This window comes from Manis javanica, chromosome 6 (assembly GCF_040802235.1).
Source record: "Manis javanica isolate MJ-LG chromosome 6, MJ_LKY, whole genome shotgun sequence".
Classification (NCBI taxonomy): domain Eukaryota; kingdom Metazoa; phylum Chordata; class Mammalia; order Pholidota; family Manidae; genus Manis; species Manis javanica.
Window position 1 is genome coordinate 20,907,297 of NC_133161.1, and position 16,786 is coordinate 20,924,082.

The following is a 16,786-nucleotide window of genomic DNA, read 5'->3' on the forward strand; positions in this document are numbered from 1 at the left end:
ATTAGGATTTTAATTTCAGATTCTGTTCTCTCTCTCTCTCTCTCTCTCTCTCTTTCTCTCTCTCTCTCTCTCTCTCTCTCTCTCTCTCTCTCTCTCTCTCTCTCTTTCTCTCTCTCTCTCTCTTTCTCTCTCTCTCTCTCTCTCTCTCTCTCTCTCTGTGTGTGTTTCCACTCTAGTCAGTCAACAGTGGTTTTAAATTTCACCACAAGTTTTGCTTTGTGTTCTCACCAGATTTCGTGTCCCTCATGCTTCCTCTTTGATTTATTTTTCATTTTCCTGAAATACATTGTTCAGTTATTTTTCCAGAGAGGGTGTTTGAGTGGTATATTTTCTGAATGCTTACATTTCTGAAAGTGTTTTTATTTTGCTCACACTTGAATGGTAAGTTCACCTGGGTATAGAATTCTAAGTTCAAAATAATTTTCCCTCAGAGCCGTGAAAGCCTTGCTCCATTGTCTCCCTGAATCCATGGTTGCTGAAGAGCAGCTCTCCGTCCTAATGGCTGCATACGCACTGCTCTCCTGGAGACTAGACAGCAGAATAAAAGAGAAGTCGAACTGAGTGTTCCTCGGGCTGCTTCACCCCACAGCCCCGCCAATGTCACTTTTTAATCATTCATTCATTTAGCAAATATTTTTTTGTGCATGCAAGTTTCCAGGCTGTGTACTGGGATTTTTTTTTTAAATAAAATATTTCATGCACACAGAAAAGTGTAGAGAATAATACAGTAAACAGGAGTGTATCCACCACCCATATTGACAAATCTTATCATATTTTATTTGCTTCAGGTTTTCAAAAAATAAATAAAACATGAAAGAATATGTTGAAATCCCATTCCCTTTCCTCCAACACCAGAGTTAATTACTGCCTCAAATTTGTTTTTTATCACATCCATTGATGAATTATACTTTTACTATATGGATATATTATGGACATACAGGGATGGTAATACACAAACAGTATATAATAACTAATATAGTGCTTGCTACAGATGATCTAATCACATTACCTATATTAAGTAATTAAGTTCCTACTACAACTCAATGAAGTAGGTACTATTATTATCTCTTTCTTATAAATGAGGAGAAATAACTTAATCAAGGTCACATAGCTGGTACCAGCTAAACAATGGCACCACAACCTGGCAGTCTGGCTGCAGAGCATGTGCTTTTAACAACTATACATGCTAATTTAGTAATAAGCCCCGTGTACTTAACCTTTGGGTAAATGCTATTATATTAGACACAGAGTTCTAAAATCTTGGGGTTTTTTCTGTCCTGTTTACTGAACAGAAAACATCTAATACCTAATTAGTTTCAGTTCATTTGTTTTTAGTACTGTATGATATTGCCTTGCATTTTTATGAATATTTAGATTGTTTCAAATATTTGCAGCAAATGTTTTATTGAATATATCTGTAGCTGTGTCATAGGGCAAAAGACAAGAGGTCCTCTAAGGTATATATCCAGACATGAAATTTCTAAGGGTCTGCACACTGTCAGCTCTACCAGTTATTGTCAGATTGCTGCTCCAACTTATCGTCCTCCATGGGAAAGGACAGGGTCCTGGTTCTCATGCTGGGATTTGAATATGACTTGTTAGACTCCACACATATTGCTGAACTATTGGGCCATCATACTGTAGAACCTTCTATCACCCACTTTTTTCTGTTCTAATATGGACACCTCAGTTGGGTTTTTGCTCTCAGTCTGACTACACAGAAATTTTTACTGATTATTTACTATGAGCTATGTCTTCCTGTCAATGGTTATTTTTTAAAGCCCACAACACTATAGGCACCAAAAAGTATTTGAAATTAGTCAAACAAACGTTCACCCCTTTTTCAAAAGGTCATGTGTACTTAACTTATACTTGTAAATTACCATGAGCCTGAGTGTAATATGAAAGAAATTCAGCTGGATCTAAAAGAAGTCTGGCAGCTAAGAACATAGGGCTTTTACCAAGAATTGAAATTGAATCCAAAACAATAGGTCTAAATTATTAAATTATGTAAAATAGAAAATGTTCAATTGTTAGAGTTAATACTAAACTATTACTTTAAAAAATAATGTCTTATTATTCTACTAAAAAAAGTATTATACAAATAATTATATGTGGCATTTTGAGAAACTCTACCAAGAGTTAGAATTCCCGTCCTCCAGGAATATACATACAAAAGTATGTAGCTTTAAAAAAAGAATCCTTTTATCCTGTTGCTCAGCCAGAAATGCAAGCCAAACTTCAAACTGCAAAAGCTTCAAACTTAGAGATCCAACTGCCTACTCAGCATCTCCACTGCAATGCCTAAAGGGACCTCAGAGTCTCCAAAACCCACCTCCCACTTCCCAGCTGCTATATCCTGCTCCTTCTAAAGTCCCCTCATCCCCAAAGAAGTACATTCTTTCAGTTGCTGGGCTGAAATTCTTACAGTCATTTGTGAGTCTTAACCTTCTCTCCTACCCTATGTCCAACCCTCTGCAAGCAGCTGTCCCTCACTTTGCCTGCAAAAGACATCTGGACACTGACCATATCTCCCAGCCTTCATTGGTCCCACACTGGTCTAAAGCACCGTCATCTTTTGCTTGGATTTCTGCAATGGCTGACCAACTAGTCTCCTGCTTCCACTGTTGCTCATGCCCTCCTTTATTCACTACACAGCAACCAGTGTGATCCTCTACAAAGTAATTCAGATCATGTCACTGCTCAAAGTTCTCCCTCAGACTTCCTGCCTCACTCTTTACGTGGGTCTCCAAGGCCCTACATGACTCACTTCCCACCTGCCCAGGTCCCTGAGCTCACTCATCTCTTACCATGCTCCTATTATCTTTCCTTTCACTTACTCTGTGTCACCCTTGTAGAATAATGGCTCCCCAAGATGTCCACAGCCTAATACCCAGAGCCTAAGAAGATGCTACAGTATTACCATAGTTTGACCAAAAGATGATGGTGATGTGGATGAGGGTGTTGGCAGGGAAAATGAGAAAAGTGAATAGTCAAAATATATTTTGAAGGTAGAATGAACCAATTGTGAAGATGAATTAAATGTGGGGGACTGATGGAAAGGGAGGGATCAAGAATGACACCCAATTTCCTAGCTTGAGGAACAGGATGGATGAAAGTGCAATTTACTGAGCAGGGAAGAATGCAGGAAGAGTAGGTATGAGGGCAGCAACCGAGAATTCGGCTCTTGAATATATTAAGCCTGAAATATCTATGAGGGGTGGGGAGCAATCAAATAGCCAGAGGGATAAATAAGACTGCCTGACATCCCTGGAAAATGGATCTGGTGTAAAGATGATAATTTCATAAGCTGTTGGCATGCAGATGTACCTAAGTCATGGGAAGTGTTAAAAATTACCTACAGAGACTGGGTAGGATTGAGAAAAGGGCTTTGTATAGATTTCTGTAGAACTTAATTGTAAAGAGTAAGTAAAGGAGAAGAAATGAGCCATTAAGATAGAGAGGGAATATTTACAAAGAAGAAAGCCCTAAAAGCCACAAGAATGTAGTACAGAAACCAAAAGAGAGAGAGAGAGAGAGAGAGAGAGAGAATGTTTCATGGATTACTAGAGTGCTCTAAGAGTTTTAGTAATTTGAGGATTGGATTTAGCAATTTGGAGGTGAATGCTGATATTTTTCTTTTTGAAAATAAAGATTTTTTGTGGTAAAATATATATAACAAAATTTACCATTCTAACCATTTTTAGGTGTACAGTTCAATAACATTAGGTATTCTCAAATTTTTGTGCATTTTGTATGTATATTCCTGTGCAAGAAAAACTGCTGTAGCAAAATCAGGTCTAAATATTGGGGCAATTTTAATAATACTCTGTGCCTGGGAATAAGAAAGTAGTGACAGAAAATACAGAATATATTCAGCTCTTGAGAAATTTGGCTTTGAAGGGGAATATGGCAGTGTGGCCATAGTGAGAGGACAATAGAGAGTCAAGAAAGAAAGACAGAGGCATTTTTTTAATTGGAGATATTAATCCATTATTGAATGTTGATTCAAATTATTCGGTGGAGGAGAGACAGAAGATGCTGGAGACAGAGGATATATTATGGATTGTGGACCCTGAAAAAGTAAGAAGTCATGGGGCTGTAACTCAGGGGAATGAACTGGCTTTTGCCAAAAGGTAGGAAGGAGAATGGCACAGAGGCAAACAAATTAGCAATATTTCTGGGAATGTTGAATGTCTGCTTGCAATTAGTAATCATGAATGAATCATGGTACTAATTTGTCAGTTTATAGATTCCTACTCATTTATTCTATATACATTTACAGAATGCCTTCTATGCACCTCCTTTGAGTCACTTGTGACCAAAGGGATGGACAGGTCAGCCTCTCAAAGCCTAGAGGAGCATTTTTTTATGTTGTTCCTGGAAGCTTTTGAATGGGCTTGGGAGAGATATTATGTCTGTAACATGTACGTCAAGGCCATGGTAGACACTATGCTGAGAAATTACCATTATTCTACTTTCCATTTCAAATAATCCCCCTCTATATTCCAAAGCCAGTTCCTAGGAGGTTACACACGTGCCCTGGTTACAGAATAGCTTGTGATGGAGCAAGCTGTAGGGACCCTGAACCCTTCTCTGCTTGAACAACTAATGCCCTGCCCATCATCCAATGAATCCGCTGATCCCAAGAAGCAACAATAAACAACATGAAAACTCCCCCCCCTTTCCAGTGAAACTCGCTATATACAAGGCATCTCTTTTCTGCAATTCCCTCCAATCCTGCTGCTTCTCAGCCACAGACCTCCTCTCAGGGGGTCCTGCTCAGCAATCAGACTGGGTATCTGCCACTGCACATAGAGGAGCCACTTCAGCATCCTCCCAGGCAGTATTAGTGTTCAAATCCAAATCTCTCATTTGCATGGTTTTTCCAAAATTCAGGAGGATCTTGCCGATAATTTGCAATATCAGCACCACATCCACAAATTAAGAAAAATATAAGCAAGAGCAGGAAGTTTTTACTTATTTATTTTTGTTCACTATTGTAACTCCTGGTGCCTAGAAGAAAGCTTGGCACACAAAAAACCATCAGTGTGAATGAGATGAATGGATGAATATCTAGAATCGTATGTCAACCCAACAACTGAACCCTCACTGGTGAAACATTTCCAGATCCTCACAACACTGCTTAAAAACTGCCTGTTTTCTGGTACCACTTACCTTAAACACAGAGGCACCTCCTTTCTTTTAGAAAGAGTTTCCCTTTGGTGATCACCTGCACAAAAGGAAATATTATCTTTTTGGCATTGTTGGTAGGAAAGATCCTGTTATCCAGGGAACGCACCCCTTCTGAACTAGTGTGTAAGAAATCACAGTGGAATTACGAAGTATTTAGAGCTGAATAACCACAAAAGCACTATTTGTAAACCTTGTGGGACACAGATAAGCAAGGGAAATTTCTCTTCAAGAGGAATTTATAGCCCTAAATTATATTTTAGAAAACAATAAAGACTGGAAATTCATGTGGAATTTAATTTGAAAAGCTTTTTCTAAAAAAAATAATAATAACACAAACCCAACAAAAGTGTGAGAGAATAAAAATAAGTGCAGAAATTAAACAAATATATTTTTAAGAGGAAACAGATGTGTCAACAAAATCCGGCTATTTAGAAAGACAAAAAAGAAAAAACAGAAAATTCACAAATATATAATATCAGGAATGAAAAGTAGGCTATAACTATAGATGCTATAGATAATTTTAAAATAGTAAGAAAATGCTGTGACAAATATACCAAAACTTGGAAGGCTTAAATGTAATATCTGATTTTTAAAGAAAAACGTGAATTACCCAAATTGGCTCAAGAAGAAATGGAAAACCCAAATAAACTAACAACCGTTAGAGCAGTTGAATTGGATTTCAAAATATGATGCTTTCACAGATGATATTTACCAAACATTCAAGGAACAAATACTACCTATCTCATACAAACTGTTACAGAAAATAGAAAAAGAGACATTTCCAAATGCATTTTATGAGCGTAGTATAATGCTGATACCAAACTGCAAGAAACTTATAAGCCAATATCACTTTTGGACATAGATGCTATAATAAAGCATTTGCAAATTGTACGAAGCAGTGTATTAAAGAATAATAGTACATTATGGCAAAACAAGGTGGATCTCAAAGAACGGAAGGACAGATCCACATAAGAAAAGTCTGCAAAGTGATCCATTACATTAACATGTCAAAGACAAAATCTAATCACCTCAGTAGTTTTAGAAAAGGCATTTAATACAATTCAATATTCACTTCGTAGGAATTTTAGAAAATATTCCTACTTTCAACTCAACTGGAATAGAAGGAACTACTTAACCTGATAAAGGGTTTCTACCAAAACTTTACAACAAATATAAATGATGATGACACATTAGAAACATGCTCAATTAAGACAGAAATAGGAAAATAATGCTTGCTTCTCACCTTTATTATTTGATGTGATACTGGAGATCCCAACCTAACCAATGAGATATGAAAGAGAAAAAGTATTAAGAGTGTTTTGTATAGATAACATGATTATCTACATGAAGATACCAAAGAACATGCAAATAAGCTATTTAATAAGAAAGTTCAGCATGTTTGCTAAAATAAGATAATATTTCCAAACAGCAACAAATAACCAATTAAAACATTTAAAAAGAATCCCACTTAGAACACTAACAAAAACTGTAAGGTACCTAGGAATAAATCTAACAAGAAGTACAAGAGTTATATATACAAATTATAAAATGTTATTGAAGGATATGAAGAAATCAGAATAATACTAATGTATTGGATGGCTCAATTTTATAAAGATGTCCTATCTCCCCAAGCTTAATCTATAAATTTAACCCAGCAAAATACCAAGGGTTTCCCAATGGAAGTTTAAAAACAGATGCTAAAGTTAGTATGGAAGAGTAGAAGTCCAAAAATAGCCAGTACAATTTTTTTAAATGAACAAAAAGAGGAAATGCCCTTCCAGACATGAAGACTTATTATAAAGCCATAAGAATTAAAACAGTATGGTATTGGGTCAGAATTGGTTTGATCAGTGGAAAAAGACAAAGAAGGAACATATTGATGACTATATGGAAATTTAATTTACATCATAGTGGCAAAACACATTATGAGGGAAATGAAAGACTATTTAGTAAATCAGGTAAGGACAACAGGTTTCCATATGGGGAAGAGAAGGAATAAAATTAAATTCATGCTTGCCACCATTCAGAAAGTCCCAGGTGGATCAATTTTACAAGTGTGGAAAGCAAAACTTTAAAACATTAAAGAAAAAATTATAAAAGGCTATTTCATGGCATCAGGCATGAAGGAATTTGTTTAATAAGACACAAATGACACAGACGATAAAGATGTATTAACGTTTATGATATGAATATGACTACATATTATAAAGACACCAAAAGCAGTTAAAAGAGGATCCACAGAATGAGAAAATATAATTTTTATACACATGAACTCTTACAAATAAAGAGAAAGGTGAAAATATACACAGCCCACTGGGAAAATGGATGAGGTCTGTGAAAAAACAAATCACAGAATTAGGAACCTTAACAGCCAATCAATATATGAAGAAATGCTCAACCTCACTACCAGTGAGGGAAATTCAAACAAAACAACAAAATACTGGATTTTTAAAAAATCAGATTGTCAGAAATAAGAAAAGTCTGAATCCAGAAAGTGTTGAAGGTCATGTGAGGGAAACAAGAACTCTCATAACTGCTCATGGGTGTGTAAATTCAAGAACCATTTGGCAGTCCCTAATAAAGCCAAAAATGTATGTGTAGCCTAGCAATTATCCATCTAGGTAGATACACACAGAAATTCTCACATATGTGCAAGAGACACGTGGACACGTACATTCAAATTAGCACTGCCTGTAATACCATAATATTGGCAGCAGCTTAAATATTCATCAATAGGGGAATGAATCAACACAGCACATTCATATGCATGGATCCACAATATAGCAATTAAAATGAATGAACTGGATTTATATTTAACATGGAAAGAAAGAATAAAAACATACTATGAAGGAAAAAAAATTAGTCACAGAATATTTACAGCCTAACACCACACATGTACATTAAAAAAACAAAGCAATATTCTGTATTTTTATAGATTCATATGCAGTAAAAGTATAAAACCTAGACTAGAAAATTACATGCCAACTTCACAATAGTGTGTGCCTTTGGGGAAAAGGATGGAGGACTACAAAGGGGCTTCAATTTTATCAGAAATGTTGAATAGTTCCATTTAAAAAAAAACATATGGCAATATGTTGACATTTATCAGTTATACTGGATAGGTACCTGGGTGCTTGTAATAGTCTCTCTGCATTTTAAATACCTTACATTTTCTCCAAATAGTAAAATTAAAAGAAAAACAGCTAGTAAAGAATTCTACCTCTGATAAACTTTTAAGATGTGTAGATTGGGAGTTAATTGTCATCTTGAGGCAAGGAACTTTGTAATCATTACCTGTTAGATAATTAGATTAATAGAATAGAATCTCCACAAAAATAATAAAGCTGACAATATTATACAACTACTGAGAAGAATAAAGTAGATTCTTTAATATAGGAAACATGGATAGTTCTCAAAACCATACAGAGGGGGAAAAAGTTGCAAAATGACATGACACTACTGTACTACTTGTAAATAAATTTGAAATGCATAAGCATGGTATAATATTTACATATAATCATACAGGTAATTAGGTAAACAAGGCATAATAACAAATGCTGGAAGAATACACACTTTGTAATACTGATTATCTAGGCAAGAGGAGGGAGAAGTTGAGTCCGACTTGGGAGAGAAAGTGACATTCAACTCTATCTGTAATCTTTCAATAAAAAACCTGAAGCAAATATGACACATATTTCACATTTGATTATTCTAAGAAGTAAACACATGACTGTATGTTATTCTTGATGTATATATATTCTTAATTTTCAACAGAAAAAGTACTGAATTACAAATAAAATGAGCATAATTCTCCAATATATAAGTAAAGCCTATGTACATCAAAACCCAAGCTCTGACCATTTTTAGATATTATCCTGCTTGCTTTTCTGTGTTTTTAATTTTTTTAAAATCAAAGGAGGCAGAAAATGAAAGCAATGAAGAAATGTTTGAAAAATTATACATATATGATTATAATGAAAGAAAAACCTCCAGTCACAAAACACCATATGAGCAATTCTATACCATTTGCTATGTTTTCTTACTTTTAATTTTTGTCAAAAGAAAAATAAAAGACGCCACCTAATTGGAAACGTGACTTTCTATTATTAAAATTGTGGGAGTCCATTTTAATGTGTTTATCTCGCTGCTAGTCTATAATTTATATTTCAGCGTGGAAATTTGTTTGGATGCCTGTGACAGGTTAATGCAGTTTAAACATGCATTTTTCTTTCGTTGGCTGAATAGTTAAATCGTTACTCAAAGGATTTTAAGTTTCAATTTCAATCATGAGAGGATTCTTTGCTTTTTCAAGGTTAAAAATGTTTCTGGGGCAAATGCCATTAAATAATGGGTACCTAGTGGATCTATTTAGGGAATTGGTACCGACTCTGGCTTAACAGTGGAACCGTTAAATGAGAAAACTTCTTTGGTGCGGACTTGGGGGTTAGTTTAAATTTGGTCTGAGAGCGGAGGACAGAAGTGAAATGCAATTCCAGCCCTCCTAACTAACGATCGTAATTATGAATCGCAAGACATGTCAGGTATTAGCAATTTTTTCCCCCTTAAAAAAAAGTTTCTCCGACTCCGCCGGACACCCAGCTGGCGGAGGACCAGCGGGCGAAGGGGGGACGAAGCCGGCAGGCTGCCCAGAAGTTACGATCGGGGAGTTTTCTCTTTATTAAAATTACCTGGCTCGCCAGCAGAGGCAAGAATGCGAAGACAAGATAATTTCCCAGGCTGTTAAAAATGACTTAGACCGGTGGGCCGCGCGTTCCGAGGGGGTGTCCTGCGGGCCGGGGCGGGTCCGCCGCCCCCGCGGCTCCGGTGCGTCAGGGGCGCGTCAGGCGGGGCGGGCTCCGCGCGGGCGGCGGCGGCGGCGGCGGGCGGCGCGCGCCGGGCCTCCTGCTTCTCGCTCCGCGGCTGCGGGACGGACCCTCCCGAGAAGTCTCTCGCCCGCGGCCGGCCGCGCTCGGACGGCGCCCGCCGGCGGCCGGGCGGTGCCAGCATGTCGGCGGCCGTGGCGTGCCTGGACTACTTCGCCGCCGAGTGCTTGGTGTCCATGTCCGCGGGCGCTGTGCTTCACCGCCGCCCGCTGGACCCCGAGGGCGCGGGCGGAGCCGCTGGCTCGGAGGTGGGTGCGGCGCCGCCGGAGTCCGCTCTGCCGGGTCCAGGGCCCCCGGGGCCCGCGTCCGTCCCCCCGCTCCCCCAGGTCCCCGCCCCCAGCCCCGGCGCGGGCGGCGCCGCGCCCCACCTGCTGGCTGCAAGCGTCTTGGCTGACTTGCGCGGCGACTGCGGGGAGGGCTTCGGGGAGGACTCGGGGGAAGCTCCGCGCGCCTCGTCCGGCTTCTCCGACCCGACGCGGGGCTTCGGCTCGACCCTGTGCTCAGAGCCGGCCCTGGCCTCTGGCGCGGTGGAAGTCTCCTGGTCCACGCACTCCTCCGACGCCCTTCGGGTGCCAGGCGCGCCTGCTGTCCCGGGAGTGCCTGCGGCCCCCGGCGGGGTCTCTGGCGTGGCCCCTGGCGTGGGTCCCGCCTCCGCCACAGGTACTGTCGCCCGTCGGAGGCCAGTTACACCTGCAGCCAAGCGCCATCGCTGCCCCTTCCCGGGCTGCAACAAAGCCTATTACAAGTCGTCGCATCTCAAGTCCCACCAGCGCACCCACACGGGTGAGCGCCCTTTCTCCTGCGACTGGCTCGACTGCGACAAGAAGTTCACGCGCTCCGACGAGCTGGCCCGTCACTACAGGACGCACACGGGCGAGAAGCGCTTCTCCTGCCCCCTCTGCCCCAAGCAGTTCTCCCGGAGCGACCACTTGACCAAGCATGCTCGTCGCCACCCAGCCTATCATCCCGACATGATCGAATACCGGGGGCGCCGTCGCACTCCCCGCGTCCAGTCGCAACCCACCTGTCTAGTGGACAGCTCCAACTCCGTCACTGGCCAGGAGCCCAGCCTCACCTCCTGCCGGTCTGACAGTCAGTGCTGTTAGTCATCCCTTCAAGGACGATCCCCAGGCTGTTGTCCCTGCCTTCTCTTTGCCCATCCCTCTCTCCCAGAATCATTAGGCCAAGGCACAGACTGGTTCCTTTGCTCTAAGGGTGGATCCAGGCAGTCACGTTGGACTCTGGGGAGGGATTGGGGACCTGTAAATAGCAGGAATTCTTACAACAGGCATATCATCCTAAAAGGGGGGAGGGGGAGGTTGCCTCAAACATCCCCCAGGAATTGGTGAGAAGGAGAGTCCTGAAGATTCTCCCTTCCCTGGAACCAGAGATGTAAAACTGGAATTCTTAGGTGCCCGAGGAGCTCGCAGTCTCAGAGGACTCTGGTGTCTTACCCACCCACCAGGGCGGACCTTGGAGACGGTGACAGGGGTGGCAGTCTTGGAAATATCCAGGTCTGGGATGGTGAGAGGCCTTTGGAAACAGAAATGATTTCTATTTCTGTGAACAGCAATGTTTACTAATTTATTTTTAGTGTCTTTTAAACAGGAATCCCAGGTTGATGGGAGGTTGATGTCCTCTATTGCCCAATTGCCCCAGCTACCTCTGCTCGGAGAGGTCATGTAAGAGTCCATGTAGACGTATGACGGGGAGATGCTTTTTGGTGTCTGGGGAGTGGTGCAAGGCTGTTTGCAGGTCCTGCTGCACGGTTTGGAACCCTGCACTTGTGTCATCGTCTTCCTTCCCATTTGGATTCCTATTTGGAGAGGGTAACTTCCTGGCTCACTCTGACAGTGAAATTGGTTTAAAAATTTGGAAACAACCATAAAAGCACCAGAAATAAAAGGGTGGTTCAAGCTAGATACCCCTTCACCCAGAGGGCAAACCCAAGTGACTTTGGGTGAGATAGGTCCAAAACAAAACCTTTCAGAACTATTGTTAATATTCAGGGAAATAAGGACATGAGGTCCCAGCTGCCCACTCTAAATAATCTCAGGTGTGGTAGATTCTGTTCATTTCTTAGTGGCTAGCTAGGGGTTTATTTCCCTCCGGGTCTGTGCATTTTTGTTTCTGCAACAGGTGAATTGGTGGTTTGGGGACGAGAAGGTGAGAGTGGCTTCTTCTAAAGAGCTGGTTGCCCTGGATTTCGGGAAGGAACAGGAAAGTGGAAGTTGTTAGCAGATAGGAGGACCCTTCTCTCCTAACCTTGGAGTCCCTCCAAGTAACACCCTCAGGACCCCTCTCCCCCAGTGCAGAAATTGAGTATCAACAGTATTTATTTATTTTCTATATGTATCTCTGCTGCTATGGATGAAATCGTCGGCCACTCTGCTTATGTATGTGTGAATTTGTATATGTGTGACCCTTTCACTAGAGATGGGGGCTGACAGGCATTTCATGCTCTGGTAAGGTTCCCTCCTGAATATCTTGTAATAGTACATCAATCACACTTGTGAAGGGTGCCATACTCTCAAAGGACCATAACAGGTATCTAGTTAAATAAACTGCTTTCTTCCATTTTACAAATGAGGATGCTGAAGCCTAGATAAGCTCAAAATCACATGCTTAGTTGCTGGCAAAAGCCATGACTAGGACTGGAAGCCATGATCTAGCCTTCTAAGTGATCCTTTCCCTCACACTGGTTATTCCACCTTCTCTCTCTTTGGGCCCTTAGTCAAAGGACACCACTCTCTCTGCCACCAGGATTCCTTCTCTCCCTGTCCTATCACTTCTATGTTTCTTCAAGTGTCCAGTTCCCACTAAACCCTTTGCCTATTGTGTTTAGCTCAAAGCAGGTTGAGTCCATTCCTCCTTCCATACCATGTAGACTTAGAGTGGGAATGACTCTTTGGCATCCTGGGAAAGATTTCGTATTTTGACCTGATCAGATGAATTTTCAGAGCCAATTTTTTTTTTGTTGTTGTTTGTTTGCTTCCTGGTCCTGTGCCTTCCAGCATCCTCAAGAGAGTGAGTGATACAAACTTGCATTGGGTCTCTGCTAAGTGCTCCTACACCAAGTGAGGGAAGGGTCCTTAGGAAGGGCCCAGAGGATATGGCTTGTGAACCTGAAGAGGTTCGGTGTTTCCTGAGGTGGACTAACCAGGGAAAGTGGAGCTCTCCTTGAGTAGCATATTGGAGTCAGAGGCCCCCAGTTGTGGAGGTGGGTTTTAGTGTTGGGAAGACTCCTCCCTTTGGTCCATTTGTCTCATCAGCTGGGACTGGATAGGAAGAACACTCTGGGTCCCCTTGAGAAATACGATTTCACCTTTGTCCCCTTCAGTAGATCTATTGGGGAGGTGGACCCATGAAGCTCACCATTCTGGAATTAAGCTCAAAAAAGCTTGACTTTTTCAACCACCATTTGATAAATATCTTTTGATCCTCAGTCTCCCAAGTATTGTCCTTATTTGGGTTCTTCTACTTTGGAGTCTTTCATCTGGGGATGGCCTCTGACAGTCTTCATGTGGCATGTCTTTCAATGACTCCTCCTCGGACTTGGGGTGGTGAGGAGGGAGACATCCAGACACTACAGTAGCCAGATAATGGAAGCAAGATTTGTCTTTCTTAGTCTTGGTACTGTTACCCTCTTCATTCCAGTGGCCAGACAGTTCTTGAGGAGCACCTAGTGAAGTGCCTTGGAAGGGGATTCCTAGTTTTATTGGTGTTTCTTTTGCTTCTTTTTGCTCAACAGATGGAACTCAGCTAGTAAACATCTGGGTATTGGTTGGGATCTGCCTGAACTTCTGGGCTCTTGTTCCATCTCTACCATCCTGTGTTCTGATGTAGGAATGACCTAGTAACAGAATCTATTAATAGAAGTCTTCCTGAAATCTGGGTTGGAAGCTGGAGATGAATTCCAGATCAGACCTTGGGTGTGAGGGAATTGGGTTCCCTACCCATGCTGGTAGTGGTGAAGAGCACAGGCCTTGTCCCTACCAATGGGGACAAGAATCTGCCTTTGTCCCAATTTCCCTGTTCTTCTCCAAGTAGGAACCCATATTGGAATATCACTCTTGGTCCCTTTCTCTACGTTTTACTCACATTTCCCCAAAGGAAGATTGTGTTCTCTGATAGAGACATAGGGAGCAGGTTCATTTTATACACACACACAGCTCTCTTCTCTCTTTTACACCTCTTTGCCTGCAATGTGTATGCACTCCACTCAAAACCTTCTTTCATGTGGTAAGCAGACCTGCTGAGGCCCAGGCCTGCCTTCCAGAGGCAGTCTGAAGGGCTCCTCTATCTCCACTTTTGGGGCAACAATGTTTGTTGAAACATTCCAGGTAAGTGTTTCCTTTGAATATTCTCCTTTGGGTACGTAATCCAAGTGCTAGGAATTGGGAGAAGTAGAAGAGGTGGTGGAGGGATGGTATTAGAAAACCTGGATTTGTCCATAGATACAGCTTCATCAACAAAACACTAGTATTTTGATCCTCATTAGTCTGTTTGCTGTATCTTTACTCAGTTGAGAACTTAGAGGAGAAAGGGATATGATTAATTTTCCCCCTTAAGGTCCAATACATGTGAATATGCATTGACTGTTACATCTTGCAAAATAGACACTCTGACTAGATTAGGGTACCAAGTAAGATGTGCGGAGGTAGGACATCTGGTGTACCAGGGCATTAGTGCTGTACTGATCTTGGGCCTTTCAGTTTTTTGGCCCTTTCATGTCCTAGCAGCTTATGGTAGCTAGTGTCCATAGACAAGCTACAATTTTTTTAGAGGTACCAGACATAGGGCTTTAAAAAAGTAGGCTGAACAGACCACTGTCGCTGATCTTCATTCACACAGACACAGTTGAGACAGGCTTGCTGCAGAAGTGAAATGTACTATTGAATGGAATAATTTGTGCTTCCTTTATTCTCAGCCAGAATCACAGATGAAAACTTTAAGGTACAATGATGTAAGTTCCATGTGTACTTCGGAACAAAAGTTTAGGGATTCTAGCCCTAAATTGTGCTGAGGATTAGCAGGTAGTGTAGGATCAGTTTCACCCAATTTGGTTCCCTCTTCTCTTGATGTGAATTACAACCTTCTGTGGAACCAGAGAGAGACATATGTGTGGGGCCAAGTTCTTTGATTCACATGAGATATTCAGAGTCACCTTGTATTTGTGTCCCAAGTTGGTGACAGGTATGTTGACTATATAGCCCTGACGGTGGAATTTCAGGGATTCAAACTGTGTTTTCAATCACAGAGGAATTGTGGATTTTAATGATAAATACAAAAAGAAGAATGCAAATGTTTGCTATATAGGAGTTTGAGGTAGAGAAAAGAGATGGCATTATAATCCCAAAAGCTAGGAAGAGTATTTTAAAAATCCAGGTGTGCCTGGATTCTTCTCTCCCTGGGAACCAGGTGTATTCAGGAAATCAAGTCGGAACCATATTTGTTTTAAATATATGTATTAGATCTTGAAGTTGAAACAGAAGCAGTGGGAGGATAAAAACTGAGTAAAGAAAGATAGGTTGATTGAGCTGGAAGAAGAGAAGGATTTCTTTAGAAGAAAGAATGTGTTCTTAGAGGATAGAATTAACAATACAAATGGGAAAGACCAGGACCCAAGCAATCTTAAAGATGGGATTCTAAAAGAGGGTGGTGGTTTAGTCGTTATTAGGTGAGAGGAGGTAATTGGAACCCAAAGGATAATGCAAGCAAGCTCTCAGAAAAAGTAGAAATGCCTACCTCCACCAGGGATCTCTGATGAAGGGAATACCAAGAGGTACTTACCTGAATAGAAAATTATTTCTTCACCACTAATGTAAGTATACTAGATGGTTACAGAAAGTAAAAACATTATTTGTAACATTTTTAGCTTAGTCTCAGTGATACTACCATTGTAAATGGAATAGGATCACAAATATGGCTTGGAGAATGTATAGAGTCAGGTCCCAGGAAAAGCATAAGATAGATGAAACAAATGAATATTATCAAAGTAATTAAATTAATATAATTCAAGAAGATGAAAGCATGATAATCTCAATTGGCTCCAAAGTAACTATTTGTTAAAACCAAACCCAACTTGTGATTTAATTTTAAAAGACCTTAACACACTATTAACAAAAAACAAATTCTTAAATTACTGAAAGGTATCCTCCAAAAGCCTACAGTAAACATCCAAGTGAATGTTGAAAGATTTCAGGTATTCCTGTTGGCCATTTGTAAGATAGAAGTCTCAACAAACTCCAGACAGGTAATCACATAAAAATGCAACAAAAATACAACCAAAAACCCATGCATTGGGAAATGTAAAAGCAAACCTCTATATAACTCAGATAAAAGGGCGGTCACAAAGTTTAGAACTGAATGAAAACCAAAAGCATTACTAGCAGAACTTCTGTGATGCGAGAAAGGGAAAGAAGTGCAGCACTGGGGGAAACCCTGGGGAAAGGAGTATGGTCTAAAGCTTCAAATTTTTTAATAAAAAAAAATTTTAAGTGAATAAACTAAGCTTTCAATTTCACGAGAAAAGGGAAACAAACAAATTCAAAGAAAGTAGGAAAAGACATTACCACAGACAGTGCATTCTCAATCGGGAAGATACTGCCCCCAAGGGAGCAAAAACTGGTTCTTGAGGGGTGAGAAACATGTTACATATCACAGTGGTTGGGTTGTGGCCCTCCAAAAGGCCATGCTTCATGAAT

The 16,786-nt window shown here is 40.9% G+C and overlaps 1 protein-coding gene and 1 long non-coding RNA gene across 2 annotated transcripts; one reads left to right on the plus strand and one right to left on the minus strand.

Annotated features, from left to right (window-relative positions):
• Positions 1–240: 240 nt before the first annotated feature.
• Positions 241–10,020, minus strand: LOC118972606 (uncharacterized). Its single transcript, XR_005061636.2, has 4 exons — positions 9,885–10,020; positions 6,440–6,473; positions 5,179–5,233; positions 241–528 (listed from the first exon to the last, which is right to left on the minus strand). It is a non-coding gene; the product is annotated as an uncharacterized lncRNA (long non-coding RNA).
• A 49-nt stretch (positions 10,021–10,069) lies between these two features.
• KLF14 (KLF transcription factor 14) lies at positions 10,070–13,488 on the plus strand. Its single transcript, XM_017652416.3, has one exon. It carries the CDS (start codon positions 10,202–10,204, stop codon positions 11,183–11,185), a length of 984 nt encoding a protein of 327 aa, XP_017507905.2. The 5' UTR covers positions 10,070–10,201; the 3' UTR covers positions 11,186–13,488.
• The last annotated feature ends 3,298 nt before the right edge of the window (positions 13,489–16,786 follow it).